This window comes from Podarcis gaigeae, assembly GCF_964106915.1.
Source record: "Podarcis gaigeae genome assembly, chromosome: 6".
Taxonomy (NCBI): Eukaryota; Metazoa; Chordata; class Lepidosauria; order Squamata; family Lacertidae; genus Podarcis; species Podarcis gaigeae.
Window position 1 is genome coordinate 93,672,256 of NC_139682.1, and position 19,660 is coordinate 93,691,915.

The window sequence follows — 19,660 nt, forward strand, 5'->3', positions numbered from 1 at the left end:
GGGCGGCCACCCAACTTGCAACAGCCAATCTAGGCAATTAGAAGTGGTGTGTGTGTGTGTGTGTGTGTGTGTGTGTGTGTGTGTGAAGGCTTGCCCTTCCCAGTAAGACCCCTCTTCAGGGCAGCTTCTTTAACTCTTTAACTCTCTGAATAGCAGGTCTTCCAGGTCAAGCAGAACTGCTGTCTGCAATCCTGAAACTACAATCCTACTTGGCTCCAGCTACTATGAGTCCAAGAACCAGCCCCAGGGGGCTATGCATATGCATGTGGGCTGATTTGGCACTACATATTAAATAGGGAAAGGTAGTGGGCACTGCATATTAAATGCGGCAAAGATGTAGTGAATTCTCTTTGTTTGAACCCAGGAGATCCAAAGGTGGCAGTTGAATAACAGAACACAGCAAGTAGAATGAAGAAATCACTGTGCTCCACTAAGGCCTTTCACTCTTTTCCATCACCTTCCTCTCCCTCCCTTCTTTACTGCCCCCTTCCATCCTCTAAGAACCTTTGGCTTTCATCCCTCCAGAAGAGCAGAAACTCACTCAGAGCTTTACATTATTCATATAAAAAGACATGGAGGAAGTTTCAAAGGTGTTTTTTTTCTGACCCTGCTGCTTGTTATTCTTGTTATAAAGAAACCAGAAAGAAAGAAGTCCAGAATAGCAGCTCAGCTCTGTGCCTCTTATTTCCAATGACAAGTGGGATACTCACATTTTTCAAAGGGCAGTGCTTATGGGCATTCCATTCCAGGCTGTAGAGGTAATGTATCAAAGTTATACCAAGCGCAAGCGTAAGCCAAAGGATCACCGTCCAAATGGGGCCTTTCCGACGGTCGCTGAGAATGAAGTTGAAAAACGCTGACGGAAGAAAATTAAAATGCACTCAAAATTCATGTTAAGGACACCAGCAGCATTCTTTCCTTGATCCCCAGTTAGCAAAGTGTCCGTATCAGTATGACACATTTATCTCTTTCCATGGAAATAAATGGCTCTCAACTGTTTTTTGGAGTTACAGTGGAAAAGAGACAGGGCTTTCCCTTTAAATCACACAGAAAAATCAGTGGGCCACCTGCTCATATGAAACAAAGTTGGCTATATGATAGGAGAGATACTTGTCCACCATCACAGATGGTTGATACTGCCAGTGTCAAGCAGGGGGAAAGGGCACCTCTTTTCAGGTTGCAAGCTGAAGACCTCCAAAGCAAGGATCATCTCCCAAGTCTTTGAGAAAGCCGCATATTAGAGTTTGGAGCATTATCAGAACTTATTCCTCCGCCAAGCCAAGGAAGTCCTCCCTCCTACTCTGGCCATGATCAGTCTCAAAGAATGGAGATTTAACTAGGGTCAGGAGAGGCTTCTAGGTTTAGAGGGGGCAAATGGTAAGGCAGGCTGCAACACAAGCCCCTTGCATCTTAGAACATTAAGTACAGATGGCAACTAAAAGCTAATCCTCAGAATTTACAGAAACTGCAGCTTGCCGGAAGGTATATTTGGTAAGGTAAACTAAAGGGACTCCTGACTGTTAGGTCCAGTCACGGACGACTCTGGGGTTGCGCGCTCATCCTGCTCTATAGGCCGAGGGAGCCGGCATACAGCTTCCGGGTCATGTGGCCAGCTTGACTCAGCCGCTTCTGGCGAACCAGAGCAGCGCACAGAAACGCTGTTTACCTTACCTATTTATCTACTTGCACTTTGATGTGCTTTCGAATGGCTAGGTTGGCAGGAGCAGGGACCGAGCAACGAGAGCTCACCCCGTCGCGGGGATTCGAACTGCCGACCTTCTGATCAGCAAGCCCTAGGCTGTGTGATTTAGACCACAGCGCCACCCGCATCCCCTGTTATATTTGGTACTTACTTCCAAAACACATGTAGACGGACAATAATACTGGATAGAAGAAACCAAAGATCATCGCCAGGATGTATTCGTGCACAATAGCAGAAAGAGTGAAGACCGACAGCATAGCGACTGCTTTGAATTTCTTCCCAAATAACTGGTGGTGAGAGAGAGAAGGGTGACTCTCTGATAGGTGAATGTATCAGAGGAGATTCAATTTTCAAAAACAACAGTGAACAGCTTGTGATAACCACCCTTAAATTGCCCATTCACATTTATTGCACAGGGAGGGTTGTCTCCAGTGGTGGCCTTGCTCTGTCAAAAGGACTTCTACTTGCACAAGGCAGGGCAGCTCATTTTTGCTGATCCCTTCTACTCAATGCAGCCCCACAAACACTTAGCGTCAGAGCTGGAACAGTGTGGGATATGGCATAGAGGGGTGAAATTGGTGGTAGACTGGTAAAAAAAAAAAAGTGACTTCCCAAATACTGGATACAAACCAGACTGCCTAAGTACAAGCTTCTCTCTTTCCACCTTCTGTCAGATCTCTGTATGGGTAAAGTGACTAGGTATTTTACATGTTGTGTAATTCACCTTTACATTAAAACTTTAATAAAATCATTTTGTGGGGGAAATGTAAAGATCTCTGCCATTCCTTTTAAAAAATGACTTTCTATTAGAGCTGAAGCAAGGGGGTGCATTAAAAGATAGTTGCTTACCCAAAGGGCATCTCTGTATGCATAGTAATACAGCCAGTCATGCACCACCACATTCCAGGTTCGGTAATACTTTGCATAAGATGTAGAATTCCACCAGTCCTGCAAGAGAGGATCAGGGAAGTAAAAAGAGCAGAGACCTTAGAGACAGTGTTTAAAACTGCAGGATCAAAGTGCCAAGTGCATTCCTGCTATTCAAGTGTTTTAGAGCAATTGGCAATACAATCTCTGTGAACATCTGGTGTACTGTTGCAATGTATAACTGAAATTCCCCAAGAGCTCATTTGCAGGCATTAAATCCTAACCTCCTCCTTCCCAAACAGCCACCCTGAGAATAAGTCACTGGTGTCCCAGTATTTGTAGCTACACTAGGTCTCCAAGGCTCAGATCCAAAATGATCAGAGCTAAATCAAATGTGACATTTTCTCTACATGAACAGTAATTCAATGTAGGTGGGGGCAACCTGCAAACCACATTCAGAAAAGAGAAATATAGAAGGTAGCTGAAATTCAGAGGCCTTTTCTATCACTGTCCTCTAAACTGCTCAAACTAATCATTAATGGTCCCAAGCGGAAGCAGCAGCAGGATCAGAACACACATTTGTGTGATCCCTTGGAATTATTCATTTATTTAACAACATGTCTATATATACTGCTTGACTACAAATAGAACCTCTGAGCACTATACATAAGGCATTAAAATTGCCAATAAAAGTTTAAAAAGATTATATGAAGAAAATAATAAAAATTTATCTGGAAAAAAAATCTGTCTAAAATGTTGGAGAAGAAGAAAACTCATAAGGGTTTTGATAATCATATTTTCAGGTGCTCCATATTAGAAATATGGGAGAGGTACAAAAATATACTGGAACCTAAAGTTCCGCACTGGTTGTCACCATTAGAGATATTGAGTGTAAAAAAATTAATATGAGAGGAAATTGGATACCTTATGGTGAGTTAGTAATGAAAGAGGGGGGGAATGGAAAATGAAGCCATATGAACAAGTTAAAGACTATGTGTATGATTGGTTGCATTATCTTCAGGTAAATGAAAGGTTCAAAATGGACCTCAAAGACAGGGGATATACAGAGAAAGAATCGAAATTTCAAACGGAGATAATTGATAATGATGTTAAGATATTGTCAAAAATGTACAAAATACTTTTAGAATGGCAAACAAAAGATGAGGAGATAAAGTCGGTCATGATTCAATGGGCCAGAGATTTTGGTTATAATATACAATTGGATGATTGGGAAAAGGTATGGAATGATAATATGAAATTCACTGCATGTACGGCGTTAAAGGAAAATATTATGAAAATGGTTTACAGATGGTATATTACACCCGTAAAGTTAGCAAAAATGTATAAAACATGTAATAAGTGTTGGAAATGTAAAGAAAAAGAAGGTTCATTTTTTCATATGTGGTGGGAATGTAAGAAGGTAAAGGGTTTCTGGGAAATGATATACAACAAATTGAAAAAGATGTTTAAATATACGTTTGTTAAAAAACCAGAAGCCTTTTTGTTAGGAATAACAGGAAGAGAGATAAAAAGATGTGATTATAAACTGTTTCAATATGCAGTTACAGCGGCAAGAATACTAATGGCCCAAAAATGGAAACAAGAGGAACTACCGACCTTGACTGAGTGGAGAATGAAACTTATGGATTATGCAGAATTGGATAAAATGACTGGAAAAATTAGATATCAGAAAGATCACAAATTCATTGAGGACTGGGGAAAGTTTACGGAATATCTGAAAACTGTATGTGATGAACAGACAACGCTAGTGGGTTTTAAAGAGGCTTTGTGATAAACCAAGGTATATTGTAAGAAAGAAACTGAGATGGAAGGTTATTATCAAATCGGCAATACTACATAGAAAATGTGTAAAGATATGAAAAATGGATGATTGAAGGAGGTACTAGTGGAAGTTCAAAAACTGTAAATTGGTAAACATGGTTGTCAAAATTATTTGTTAAAGAAAAACTTAATAAAAATTTATATAAAAATAAAAATAAAATAAAATGTATAAGTTACTGTTGGAGTGGCATACAACGGATGAACAAGTTAAATCAGTAATGATAGATTGGGCAAGAGATGTAGGACATAACATAATGTTTGAGGATTGGGAAAGATTGTGGAAGAAAGGGGTTAAGTTCACTGCATGTACAATGTTAAAGGAGAATATAATGAAAATGATGTATAGATGGTATTTGACCCCTGTTAAATTAGCAAAGATATATCATATTTGTGATAATTTATGCTGGAGATGTAAAGAAAAAGAAGGAACTTTTTATCACATGTGGTGGACCTGTCCCAAGGTGAAAGACTTCTGGGAAAAGATTTATAATGAATTGAAAAAAATAATGTTGAAATATACATTTATAAAGAAACCAGAGGCCTTTCTTCTTGGAATAACAGGTTTGGAATTGCCCAAGAAAGATGTTAAATTATTTTTGTATGCCACAACTGCCACTCGAATTTTATTAGCAAAAAAGTGGAAAACGCAATAATTTCCTACGGTGGAAGAATGGCAGATGAAGGTGATGGAGTTTTCGGAGCTAGCCGACCTAACTGGAAGAGTCCGCGACCAGAAGGAGGAGGAGTATCAGGAAGAATGGACAAAATTTAATGATTATTTACTTAAATATGTAAAATTAAATTAATTGGAAATAGCTTGCAGATATTTAATTGGCTTAGGATTTCATATAAGTTAAGTGATGAATCAATATGTTTAATTTTAAAATTAAAAGATATAAGGATGTTAATGTTTTAGTTAAATTTCATACGAACTTTGATTTGGAAAACCGTTAAAAGGAAGTGCATGAAAATTCAACCAAGGGGAAGCGAGGAAGTCACTTAACCATGTTAATAAGTATAATTTTAATAAGATTATGATCCATGTTTGTTTATTTGTTTTGTTTATAATTTTGTGAAATCAATAAAAAAAATATAAAATAAATAAAATAAAGGTGCCAGTATATGACAACACTAAAAGAAGGCTGCAGGTGAGTTCTACTATTTATAGAGTGGACATACTTTTCTTCCATGACGCCATACCCAAAACTATTTACATTTGTTTAAAAGTCACAGCAAGGTTAAAATTCTATCCAAAAAGCCCAGTAACACAACACATAGCAACAAATGCTTTTGAATCAGGAATGTCAACAGAAAAAAGGCACAGGTTCCCTTTTTCACCAGAGGTAAAGGAATGTATTAACAGGTTGTGCAGAAAACTGATGGTATCTGATCGGCCTCTCTAGGCAGGAGGAACCTCATCAATGGCAAAATCACACACACACACACACACACACACACACACAACATTTCTATCAAATGGAGCGTTCCACAAACCAAGGTATACTCTAAAACTGATAGCAAATACTTCTGTGCGTGTTGTGTTTCGTGCATGTGTGTGTGTGTGAGAGAGAGAGATATCATGAGCCTTGCAGATCAATTACCTTGTAGAACATTCTGTCAGCAAAGCGCAGCATCTCAGCAAAAGCATTCTGCCAGCAGTGAAGGAGTAAATAATATAAGATTAATGTCGACAATGCACCTGTGGAGCAACGAAGAAAACATGTATTTCAGGCTAATTTATTTCATTCATGTGGAGGGGGAAATGGCTTGCCCTCCCCCCCCCCTCTGTATTGCTCCCCAAGCTTCCATAAAGGCTCTAGAATAGCAAACACTTGAAATAGAAGCAATGAAAGTATTGATTGACCTTGCTTAGGACAATATCTGAGGATGTTTGCTCTTGGCCATTTGCTAATACAGTGTTGGGCAAAGGTTTGTTGATCTTATGCCAATATACTGTACTGCAAAAGCTCTGTGAGGGGCAAATGGCAGCAAATAAGCTAGCAAGGATAAGAAATGGGCCTAGCAATAAAGATCATTAAAGATTGTTAATGTGTAAATGTAAAGCTATGTATTTTAGTTGCTTTGGTCATATTTGCTAAAGTATTAGTTAGCTTGAACCTTTATATATATATAAATAGAAGACATATAATGTTGTGCTTCTGTTTTCAGGCCACAAACTGAGCAAGCAGACTTTCCCATCTCTCGAGGGGGCGGGGCGGGGGGGACTCCATGAGGAATTTAAAAGATAAAAAAGGAGTTTACCAAAAACAAACAAGCAAACAAACACTGGAGCCTTTCTGTCAGGGATTATATGGTTAGAAATTCCAAAAAAGGATGGTTAAGTTGTTTATGTATGTAACTACAGTTAGGATTTCAGCTAAGAGCAACAGAAAAAATTAGAGCCTATTGTGTTATGATTATGATAAATGAGTGACAATAGGCTGCAGCAAAGGGGGGGGGATAAGGAAAACATCACAGAAAATGGGCTGAGAAGTCAAGAACAGAAAAGAGATCCCTTTTTAAAAATGCATTGGAATGTTATGTGTAAAATGTTCAGAAATTTACGGTAATAAAAGTATTATTTTTAAAAATGTTCATGTTTTAGATAATTCTGTTGCTTTAGTCATATTTGGTAAAGTATTAGTTAGCTTGAACCTTTATATACCTGCATATATAAATAGAATATATAAAGTCCTTTACCAATATCAGACTATATAGACTAGAACCAAGGATAAAGAATCTGCTGTTTGAGTTAAAGACTGACTTTTGTGTCATCTGTTTATTGTTTGACTTGGCTGTTCTGGTCTGAGGCTAGTTTGTTGTACTAAGTGATGACTTGTAAGGGGGTCTTGACCAGAGCATGGAGGTCATGACCAGAACATGAGGATGTCATGTCATCGCTAATGCATAATGGACAACGTAGAACACATTATATATTTAGCATGATGTAAACTGTATGTGAAAGAATATAAAAGTGTATTGAAACCTGTGATCAGTACAGTACCCACCATTTTAGGGGACTGTCCTTGACTGCAGTAAAGTTAATAAAAGGGTACTGTCTTGCTGGAATCCTTGGTTGAATTTCTTATTTAATGCCCTACCTGGGACGAACCTGGGGAGTGATTTTGGCCCCTCGCTTGACAATGACCATGTAAATAACTGATTACTCTCCCATTAGGAACCATTGTCTGTTTTTTGACTGGCATCTAAAACAGACAATGATGGAGCCAGGCACTCTTCAATGGGGACCGCATTCTCCAAGCAGGGAGCCACCGCTAAAAGGGTCCGTTTCCATGTTCCACCCTCCACTCCTCCCTAAGATATTTATGCAGTGACCAGGCTGGTTCACCAGCAGAGAGGAAGCCCTTCTGGTGTTGGGGTCCTGAGCCACATGAGGATTTATAGGTCAAAACCAGCACTTTGAACTGAGTCCAGAAACTAACAACTGCTTGCATCCCCAACACAAGACTAAAAAGCAGAGTTGGGTGAAGCAGGACCGCACCTTCTCCAGTCTACCAGGACTGATGTTACTAAGGAACATACTGCAAAAGGTGTTCAGAGAGAAGAGCAGTAGCTCAGTGGTAGTGAGGGCATGCAAAAGGTCAATCTGCAGCCTCTCCAGGTACAGCCAGGAAAAGTTCCCTGTCTGGAAACCCTGGAGATCCACTCCTGGTCAGTGTGGACGACCCTGAGCTAGATGGGCCAGTGGTCTGATCAGGGTAAGGCAACTTCCCATGTTCTCTCTCAGAACAGGGAGATTCACGCTCAGCTTCAGCCGTTGCCCCAGTAACAGGTTTTCAGGAACCCTACAAGTCAGGGAACCCCAAAGCTAAGATCATATATCCAACAAGCCATACACTGCCAGTTGTTGCCAACATCACCACTGTATCTGATTATTTATTTGTTGCTTAGAAAAATTCCAGAATTAAAAGGGGCCAGGGTTATACGCAAAAGCACTCACATGGAAGCATGCTGTGCAAGATGCAAAGGGCCAGCCCTTGTATATAGTGCTCTCGACTATATTTCCGAAATGCAGGAAAGATGTATATTTCACTTATATAGTGCAAATAGAAGAGTGACGCAAGGACCTAGAGAGGAGTAAAAACAAAAGCCCCTGATTATAAAAGTAGCACAGGAGGAATCCGTAAGAGAGAAAGCTGATCCCAGTTACCAATATGCACAGATCTAAGCTGAGTAAAGATGATACATTTAACGCACATGACATTCCCCAAAGAATCCTTAGACATGCACTTTAACACCCCCCCCCCGAGCTCTAATTCCCAGCACCCTTAATAAACTGCAGTTCCCAAGATTCTTTGTGGGGGGAGCCAGGTGCTTTGAATGTCTGGTGTGTATGCAGCCGTAGGCAACGGCTGACCAAAGGTTTCAGTGCCACTACAATAGTCCGTGCTTCTTTCAGATAAACGGCATTCCACGTGGGCTCCACCATGTGCAGAATTACTATGCCAGCAGTTGGGAGGCCTGGGTAGGTGCGCTGCTGGCATGTGTATATGTGGAGGGGCCCAGGTGGAACACCTGCTTTACCGACAGCAGCTGCTGTGGTAGCGGTTTCATTGTCCTGCAAGGAGCAGGTCCCACGAGTAATAATAATAATAATAAATAATAAATTTTATTTATATCCCGCCCTCCCCAGCCGAAGCTGGGCTCAGGGCGGCTAACAACAATAAACAGTACAAAAGTATAGCACAAACAACACTCTAAAATCATTCATTATAAAATTGATTCAAATCAAGCCACTGGCAACCATTGTGCCAGAGCTCCACGAAGATTGCCGAGGGAGGGAGTCAGGCTGTGCCCTGGCCAAAGGCCTGGTGGAACAGCTCTGTCTTGCAGGCCCTGCGGAAAGATGTCAAGTCCCGCAGGGCCCTAGTCTCTAGTGACAGAGCGTTCCACCAGATCGGAGCCACAGCCGAAAAAGCCCTGGCTCTAGTTGAGGCCAGCCTAACTTCTCTGTGGCCTGGGACCTTCAAGATGTTTTTATTTGAAGACCGTAAGTTTCTCTGTGGGGCATACCAGGAGAGGCGGTCCCGTAGGTACGAGTAGAGTAGAGTAGAGTAGTCTTTTTATCCAAGATTGTCCTTTGAACTTTTAGGATCTGTAACACTGCACGGCTCGCCCAGCCCAGGGAAGGACTACATCTCCATTTGAGAAATACGACCGTGCTTGAAATTAGCTGATCTGCTCCACTCGGCAAAATAAAAATACACTATACAGATTGCTGCACTGTTCATAATTTCCTAAACTCTGGAAAATGTTTACAGATGATAAGAGGACTAGCACACAGGCATCAGTTAAAAGTCGGTTTAGGAAGGCTTGTCATATATTACTATTGTATCCTGAGAAGTGAAACTGTTTTATTTATCTTACAATGGGAAGGTGTGTTTGTCATTAGGGGTAATTATTCATTCAGTGATCCAAATCTAAGGGAATAGGATGCAATTCCAGGTGAACAGGCATGGAAGCTTCAGAAAGCATTGTCTCTATTTTTTTAATGCCAAAATAAAAATAACTAATACAGGCTTGTGCAGTCTGGTAGGCTAGTACATATTTTTATGAACCAGTAACTCTTATCAGCTTTCAAGGCTGTATAATTATCTGCAGAAACACAGAAATCCCCAAAGGAACAGAAATATCTAACCTCTGCAAACATGGTAGCTACATAGCTCCATCTTATTGTAGGAGTTCTGAAAAGAAAAGGAAATCATAGTCATTACACCTAAATCAAGATAAGAACTTGCTTGGCATCAACTGAAACCCAATTTGCGAGAATTTTACAAACAACTGCTAGACAGCAAATCACTTTGAGTTACTTTCCATGATAAAAGCAACTACCGTATTTTTCGCCCTATAGGACGCACTTTTCCCCCTCCAAAAATGAAGGGGAAATGTGTGTGCGTCCTATGGGGCAAATGCAGGCTTTCGCTGAAGCCTGGAGAGCGAGGAGGGTCGGTGCGCACTGACCCCTCTCGCTTTCCAGGCTTCAGGAAGCTATCCGTTAGCCGTGGGAGAGCCACATGGCTCTCCCACGGCTAGCGGAGAGCTTGCCTGCACCCAGAAGCTTGGGGCGCGCTGAGCTCCGCACGCCCCAAGCTTCGGGATTAGCGCAGCACTCCGCTAGCGTGGGAGAGCCACGCGGCTCTCCCACGGCTAGCGGAGACCTTGCCGGCAGCCAGAAGCTTGGGGCGCGCTGAGCTCCGCACACCCAAGCTTCGGGATTAGCACAGCTCTCCCATGGCTAGCGGAGACCTTGCCGGCAGCCAGAAGCTTGGGGCGCGCTGAGCTCTGCACACCCCAAGTTTCAGGATTAGCGCAGAGCACCTGGGGGGGGGGAAATAAATTTCCCCCCTTTATTTCCCCCCAAAAAACTAGGTGCGTCCTATGGCCGGTAATAAGTGCAATAAAAAAATAACAGCAAAGCTGATGTAGTCTGCAGTAAACACAATCCAATTTCTATTCCAGAACAGCAAATATTTAAAGTAAGAAAGTCTGTTTGCTAGTTATGACTTTGCTCAAATGGCATGCTTTACTAAATGTGCAGCTGCACTATTATTTTTTTAACAGTTCATTATTTTGCATAAAGAAGGAAAGGAGTAGCTGAGGGCAGTAGGATATACAGACTGCAGAATGTGGAATACCATGAAAAATAGAAAGATAACCCTGTATAACACAGCAACTTCTACAAAGGAACTCTAGAACCTTATATATAAAAAACCCATCAAAACCCATAAAGTGTAGAATATCTTAAAGCCAAAATGGTCAGACTCAGCACCTGTTATTGGAACCAGAAGCAAAAAGCTCTGGTGTGCTCAAAAGAGATATGCATTGAACCAATGCATTTTGGATCCTACTAGGCCTGCTCTGGGAAAATTCAGAGAAACAAATGGTTGTCTTCAACTAACCTTTACTCAGAGAAGACCCACTGAAATTCAGGACCATGAGTTAAGTTAGAGACCCAGCAGTGGGTAGGGTCAGAGGCAAAAGTGGGTAGTGCAATAGATAGAGAGGCTCAGAGGCCAGTGGTGTAGCGTGGGTTGCCAGGGGCCATGTGGAGAGGTTGGGTGGGAGGGAGGGAAACACATTCAACTGCCTAATACAATCCGCATCGCCCAGGAGACATAAGAAGAGTCGTTCTATGGTCTGGAGAGGTCTCTCCTGGTTCGCATGGAGAAGCTGTTTTCAATGGATCCCAGCGACAGAATGTGCAGTTATATTGAGGCTGCCCCAAGTGTTAAACTTTTGCATCCATAACAATTTTGCGCTCAGGGCAACTGTGACTGTGACCCCACCATGCTACGCCACTGCAGAGGACTGCACCTGCCCCCTGGGCCTGAGGTCCCCAACCTGTGTGTTATGCCCTCCATTATGAAGCATGCATCCAGTCCAACCTCGCAATCACAATGGCTGTTAAGTTGTGGGTTGACATAGCAGACGAGACAGCGATTTCTCCAAAGCAGCTCTTTATTTTGTAAGCTGGAATAGAACTGACTAGCAAACAGCTCAGCCGGCCTGCTTTTATAGGCAGCCAGCTATCAACATTGTAGCAACAACAACCCAGAGTTTCCCGCCTAAAATAACTGACGTGGACCTGAGTGAAAACTATCTACAGTATCCCCCTGCTGGCCCAGGGTGAAACTTCACTACATAACAATGGCTATAAGAATTGCCAAGTCACAATGGAGCAACTACATAGACATTACCGGGGGTAGGCGTCTCTGTAAATGAGGGTGGGAGCAAAGAGGAAATACAGGTACTGGGAAACTTTAGGAACTTGGACAGTGTCTGAAAAAGCAGAAGGGAGAGAGTTGTTTAGTACCAGATAATGCCACACACTAAAACATAAACCCACAGGGTTCCATCCTATTTTCTATGGGTCTCAAACTTCATTAATGCTTGAGTTTAGCAGTAATAAATTTATACAATTTCTCAGTCCAAGGAGATGGTTTGTATGCCATTCTTATTCTATTTTTTTTTTTTTACAATGAGTAAGGCAAGTCTGTGACAAGCCCCTCATCTCTAGTCCACCCCAGGTTTAACACCTTCCCTCCCCAAATAAGCCCCCTACTGTCACAGCACTTTCCCCTGTTCCACTAACCCCAGGATTCTCTTATATCCTTTGCAAGATGTGTACTCCTCTTCCAATAAGCATTAGAAGACTGACAAGTTGCATGGTATTGGTAATCTTGCACAACATGGGGAGGCCCATACACACATTCTTCTGAACTAGAACAGGTCTTTGAATTGTCTCCATGTCACAGAACCCAACTCTCAGAACAGGAAGAAGAACAGCTGTACAATTATTGTAGGAAACAGTCACTCACTTGTCTTCTGTGGCGTAAAGGAAAGTATTCGAGAAGCATTCTCCCTAATGAAAGAGTAGCCTTTCATCAGCAAGCGCACCTAAAGGAGTGGAATAACAGATAAAATGTACATGACATCTTATAATTAAGTGAGAGATGGTACAGAAAGATACCATGGTCAATAGCATCAAAAGTGCCTCTGCCCCTCTTTTGATGAAGGTGAGACCAAAGCAGATTCAGTCTCAAGCCAGGTCTGCACCAGAATGCAAGAGGTCGAGATAATCAGTATCCTCCAAGAATGCTTCCATTCTCTCTCCTTCATCGTGCTCAAAAAGAGGGTGTTTGCAGCAAGTTATTAGTGGTTTAAACCATCAGCGTATCTGAAAACAGAAGTACCTACTAGACCTTAAGAATTATGGTGCGTTTCTTTTTGCATCTGACCATTTCTAACACCCTCAGGCTCAATCTCTTGGAAAAAAATGAAAACTTGTCACCATTAATATTACCCCAAGTCAGGCAGAAGCAAAAGTAGAATGTGTACACAAAATTACAGGTTAGCTAAGGACTCAAATCCTGGCATAAAGCAGCATTTTGCTAATTCAAGCTTTGTGAAATGACCTTTAGCTACATCCAGAAGAAACTAGCTCTCCACATGAAACTCACCTGCTCAAAGATCACTATGGCAGCAGAAACTGGTGGTAAACGGTAGGCAATGACAATGTAAATTGGAACCACTCCAAGCCCAAATATCTGGAAGATCATGAGGAGACCCCCAAAGAAAGCGGAGCGGATTGTCTTGTGGGAGGAACCATGGTAGCCCTGGGCCCACAGCAGGAAGAGCCCATAGGGCACAGTCAGGGTGGACAGGAACATGCAAAGCCAAGTGGAAGCAGCGACAGAAGATTTGCCAAAAGCGTAGACCAGGAGATCAAACTTCAGCACCAACCTTCAAAAGAGATTCAAACAACACAGAAAGTTAAAATCATATACCTGGGTTAAAATATATATTCCATCAGATTAAATCAGTAACAGCTAAGGAATTCTATAATGAAAGTTGAGGTACTTTTAATATTTTAAAGTATTCTAAGTTTTGTATGTTTTAGAGTATGGTTGTGATTTTTTCATGATTTTCTTGTTTTATCTTTCATAAACCGCTTTGAGGTTCCTTTTAGAATCAGGCAGTGTATAAATCTTATGAAACAAATACTGAACTTAAGTATACACCCTAAGGTTTTATACTGCACAGAACACTCTAAAGCAATAAAGCAAACACAGAGATACAGACAGATACAACCCCTACAGAGATCCAGGACCCCTTGGATAAGCACACGCATGTGGGAAAACTTGTAGTTATTGTGGCATAGCCTGCAGCCCTTCAGTTAGTACTGGGAGGGCTCCACATCTTCCAAGACTTTGCATGCAGATACATTTTCATTGGTTCAGGTATGAAATGACTCAAGTCCAACACTAAAACAAAACAAAAAGAAACAAACCTCCAGCTGATCCCTTCAATATTTTCCTACCTTCCTTCATCAATGGAGTCTACTATGAGGGTGCTGAGACTGATCATGATGAAGAAAACAATGAACACATGATGTATGGTCCGGATGTCTTTCACTTCAAATAGCTCACTGAGGAAAATAATTATAAGAAGTACATTAGAACATTTCGGGGGGTGGGGACAAACTCCAGGACTTCCAGTGATTAAACTTAAGAGCTGAAAGCAACAGGAATATGGTCAGAAGATTCGGAGGATACGGCCATGGCTTCCCTGGGCCATTTGCTTTTTCTCCTTCAAATGTAACATGCGATCACTCTTTTTCAGTGCAATTTCTCTGCATATGTTCTGCAAAATTCATCTGCCAACAAATATAAGACCTTCACCACTTTTTAGAGGGGGTAGTATGGAAAGAAGTGCCGCTGTACAAGAGAAAGAGATTGTTTCCAACCAGCAGGCAGTGGCGGAGCTTCATGCTCCGGCACTGGGGGGCGGAGAACAGGTGGGGGCGTAGCTGGTGTGTGTCCTGGGGGGGGCGTGGCACGCATCCCAGGGGCGTGATGCGCTGCCCGCAGGGGCGTGGTGCATGTCCTGGGGGCATGGCACACCGTTTGTGGGGGCGCAGCCGCGATGGCACCCCATCGGGATCGCTCTGCCTTTTAGTCAAATTACCTGTATATGGCTTACATCTTTGACTTCCAAAAGCCCCAATCACTGGTTCAATAGTATTAGCCGCCATTTTATTAAAATTAGGAGGATATGGCCTGATTCGTATTTCATCCATATTAAACCCCTACCCACCTACCCTCATATTCCCGGTCATAATTTTAGCCCTATGAGGTATTGTAATAACTAGCTCAATTTGCCTACGACAAGCAGACCTGAAGGCTCTCATCGCCTACTCATCCCTAAGTCATATGGGCCTAGTAACCTCTGCTATTATTATACAAACACCATGAGGCTTGACCGGAGCCATAACCCTAATATTTGCACATGGCCTAACTTCCTCAGCCCTCTTTGCTCTAGCAAACACTAATTATGAGCGCGCGCACACCCAAACGTTACTTCTTGTACGAGGTCTACAACTTGCCTTCCCATTAATATCAACTTGATGATTATTCATTAACTTAACCAATACAGCCATGCCCCCCTCAACCAACCTACTGCCCTATTTAACTGATCATCCCCCACCATCATCATCATCACTGGGGTTGAAACCCTCATTACGGCCACTTATTCCCGATACATATTCTTTTTTATAAAAAAAAAGATATTTATTAAAGTTTCCAAAATAAAGAAAAAGAAAAGAAAAAAGAAAAAGATAAAATTTACACTTAAAGCCTTAATTTTCATTGACATCTTTCCAGGGCTCCCCCCCCCCTCTTGTATTCCATATCCATTAGATTGATTCCACAAATTCTTACCCCAAATTTTAAAACCTTATTATAATTACAATTAGCCCATTTATTCAAAATTAATTTATCTTAATTAACCATTTCTCTTTAAATTTTTTATACTTCCCTAAGATCGACCCCAATTCCCTTCCACGAATTCCCCTATTTTTATCCCACAAAGTAAAACAAGAAAAAATAAAAAGATATAATTTTACAGCCTTTGGGTTCCAAATCTCCCTCCCCCCTTTCCCGGTTTCGATCCCCAAAATCCATCCATCTGCCTACTGCCGGCCTGGAGATCCCACATCCATATCTAGATCTCTCTCAATTTGACTTTGCCGTCTTTTAGGTAATTTTTAATTTCAAAAGGTCCAATCTTGGAGAAACTCTCAGAAAAGATCATTCTTCTTCCATCCAGACCTCTATATTTAAGAGTATAACTCAGATTCTGTTTCTTGATCCTTTTAAAGTCTGGATGTCCCAAATGTTCCAACTTCAAGTTTAGTCCAGTTCTTATTCCTCAGGTTTCTTTTCCTGTTCCGCTGCAAGAACCTTCTAATTCAAAAACTTCTGGTTCCTCTACAGAGGCTTTATTTGTTCAGGAACATAAACTTACGTCAAGTCCCTTCCTTTCTTCAATAGATAAATCCATTGTCTCCTTTAGTGTAGAAACCTCTGTAGACAAAATAATACTTGGTTTTTGCAGCTTTCCCAGGAGATAACAAATCTGTTCAATTCCATGAGTGTTTTTCCACTTGCTGCCACTCTTGCAATGTCCCAAAACTCCATCTAGAGGGAATATGGTAACTTAGTTGCTTTCCAGATCAGACTCAAAAGTCAAATAACTTGTTGCCCTTGTTTTCAATAATTTGTATCCAAATTGTAACGAACCTAACCAGCAAAGTCATCGTAACAAAGTTCTCTTTTGTTCTCCTACTTTGACAGCTACTTTGACAGCTGTCAAAATTTCTATGTCTCTTCACCAGTCTCTCATAACGGATCGCTCCCGGTTCCCGGAGGGTTACATTTTAGTTCTCACAAACCACTCTTCTCCTCCAGCACAATTACTTGTAATTTCCCTTCGTGAAATTAACTTTTTCCGAATAAGCAAATTCTTCTCTCGATCTTAGTTATCAAATCCTTGCGTTAAAACATCTACAACATCTACTTCCTTTTTGCACCTCCCCCGCTCGCTCCGAATTCATAAAACAAATTTTTCCTTTTAAGTCCGATAAATTTACTCACGGGTTGTTCTTTTTCATCCAAATTTTCAAAAGAAGAAGTCGGCGCTCTCCGTCGAATGGCATGCGGCTTCGCTAGGCAGGGGAAGCAGTGGACTCACAGCACCACACACACCCCTTCACCCGTTCCGCAGCCTTTAAAAAGGCTCCTTCGCGGGTCGGGGGGGCACAAACGGTGCCCGCCGAGTCACCAAGTCCATGGGCATCACCGCCCATGGTTTTTGAGGGTCCCCGCGTCGCCGGTGCGGCGGGACCCAACCCCTGCCCAGCAGGCTCCCTCCGGAGCTCGGAGGGAGTCCGCCATTCGGCGATGGCACCGACCCGGAAGTCCTCCTATTCCCGATACATATTCTTAATAACCCAACGAGGAGCCATTTCAAATCAATTTCGCCTTCTCCCTCCCACCCATGCTCAAGAACATCCTTATCCTACATTTGCTACCCCTAGGACTTCTAATTCTAAAACCCACCCTAATTTCAGGATTATTCACTTGTAAATATAGCTTACCAAAAACACTAGACTGTGACTGAGATAGAAGGTTCTACCTTCTTGTTTACCAAGAGCTGTATAAACAATTAGAACTGCTAACTCACATAACTAAGGATGAAATCCTTAGACCTCTTACTTCTATAGGAAAGTAGTAATCCATTGGTTTTAGGTACCAAAAATCTTGGTGCAACTCCAAGTAAAAGTAAAAATCCACAACCTCCTCCTACACTCAACCATGCTAACAGTCCTATTTATCATAACACACCCTGTTCTCACAACTATAAACCCAATTCCTTTCATAATAGGATGAGGCATGCTTTACGCAAAAACCACTGTACAATTGGCATTCAAAGTCAGCCTAATCCCCCTAGCTATTTTCATAAACTATGGCACAGAAGCCTCCACAACCAATTTTACATGAACTAACATTGCCGATAGAGATATTAATATTAACCTTGTCTTAGACATGCACCCCCTCACATTTATCCCAATTAGTTTATTCGTTACACGATCTATCCTTGAATTTGCTGATATATATCACCAGACCCCCACATATCCCGATTCTTCAAATACCTCTTAGTATTTTTACTAGCCATATCAATGCTCGTCACAGCCAATAATATATTTCAACTTTTCGTTGGTTGAGAAAGTGTGGGAATTATGATTTGCCCGCCCTGATGCTAATACAGCAGCCCTTTAGGCTATTATCTTCAACCACGTAGGAGATATTGGACTTATATTAGCCCTCGCCTGACTTGCAACACACCTAGCAACTTGAAATATTCAAGAAATAACCATTCAAACAAAACCCCCGCTTCTCCTACCCTTCTTCAGCCTAATTCTCGCCTCCGCTGGCAAATCTGCCCAATTCGGACTACACCCATGACGCCCAGCAGCAATGGAAAGCCCAACACCCCTTTCAGCTCTATTGCACTCCAGCACTATGGTTGTAGCAGGCGTGTTCCTTTTAATCTGCCTTCACCCAATCTTACAAAACAACAAGACAGCCTTAACTATTTGCCTCTGCCTAGGAGCACTCACCATACTATTCACAGCCCTATGTGCCCTAACAACAAAAAATTATTGCTTTTTCAACCTCTAGCCAACTAGGCCTGATAATAGTAACCATTGGCCTAAACCAACCTCAACTCGCCTTCCTTCACATCTCAATCCATGCCTTCTTCAAGGCTATACTATTATGCTCTGGCGCAATTATTCACAACTTAAAGACATCCGAAAAATAGGGGGGCATACAAAAAAGATTACCAACAACAACTACCTGTTTAACCATCGGAAATCTTGCCCTTACAGGAACTCCCTTTTTCTCGGGCTTCTATTCAAAAGATACAATTATTGAAACCCTAAATAACTCCCAACTAAACGCCTGAGCCCTTATACTTTCACTTTTTGCAACAATACTAACCGCCACCTACACCTTACGAATAACTTTTTACATCCAATTAAATACACCACAAACAACAACATCCATTATAAATGAAACACCCCTGACCCTTACTAACCCCCTTATTCGTCTTGCCATTGGAAGCCTTCTAACAGGCCTAATCCTCATAGGCACTATTTTACCAACAAAACCAACTCCAACTACTATGCTAACCTCTATAAAATTATCCGCCATCATCGGCTTTTTTGCCTCCTTCTACAACTGCCGCTTTACTTGTACTTACTACATGTGACGATCTATTTACTATTATGTATATAGTGCATTAACTGATTTACCCCATGAAAAATTAAATATACATTTAATACATATTATGTTTAATTATGCATTAATATATATACCCCATGAATATCCTAATATATACTAGTACCTATAAACTTTACATAATACATAACTGTTTTTTGTACATACTATTTCATACCATACGAGTATTATTTAGGTATTATATCCTGTTTATCTGATTTAAGAATGTTATATATATATCGTGCATTACTGTACAAACTCATGAATATCCACTAATCACTACCCTCCATAATCTTACATTCAGACATTACCTGAAATATTTCTCTTCAGTACGGAAGTGTATTTTATACCTGGTTATTTATTGATCTGGCTTCTCACGTGAGAATCATCAACCCCTGTATGTAAGCCCCCCCCCCCCAGTTTCACATCCATAACTTGAGGTTGTGCCACTTTCTCACCTTTTCCAAGGCCTCTGGTTAATGGGTTAGTTACCCTCGTACCCTTGCTCATAGCATAACTGGTTTTCCCGGCGGCTGGTATCGTTTATTTCTCTTTCCCTTCAGACCTCATCTCAAGTGCTCCTACCGATCTGATTTCTAGCCTGTAG

The 19,660-nt window shown here is 41.6% G+C and overlaps 2 protein-coding genes across 3 annotated transcripts in view; one reads left to right on the forward strand and one right to left on the reverse strand.

The window, feature by feature from the left end:
• Positions 1-19,660, forward strand: part of LOC310846793 (sterol O-acyltransferase 1-like) — a 161,066-nt gene that overhangs the window by 73,493 nt on the left and 67,913 nt on the right. The window lies entirely within an intron of this gene.
• The window catches only part of LOC310846794 (sterol O-acyltransferase 1-like), a 46,607-nt gene that overhangs the window by 3,476 nt on the left and 23,471 nt on the right, over positions 1-19,660 (reverse strand). For both annotated transcript variants that reach the window (XM_083743899.1, XM_083743898.1), the window contains exons 6-15: positions 14,253-14,360; positions 13,393-13,675; positions 12,751-12,829; positions 12,130-12,211; positions 10,071-10,116; positions 8,373-8,499; positions 6,013-6,110; positions 2,552-2,650; positions 1,854-1,989; positions 711-856 (exon numbers count right to left, since the gene is read on the reverse strand). In XM_083743899.1, the coding sequence (XP_083600025.1) occupies positions 711-856; positions 1,854-1,989; positions 2,552-2,650; positions 6,013-6,110; positions 8,373-8,499; positions 10,071-10,116; positions 12,130-12,211; positions 12,751-12,829; positions 13,393-13,675; positions 14,253-14,360 (1,204 nt within the window). The remainder of the gene's footprint in view (positions 1-710; positions 857-1,853; positions 1,990-2,551; positions 2,651-6,012; positions 6,111-8,372; positions 8,500-10,070; positions 10,117-12,129; positions 12,212-12,750; positions 12,830-13,392; positions 13,676-14,252; positions 14,361-19,660) is intronic.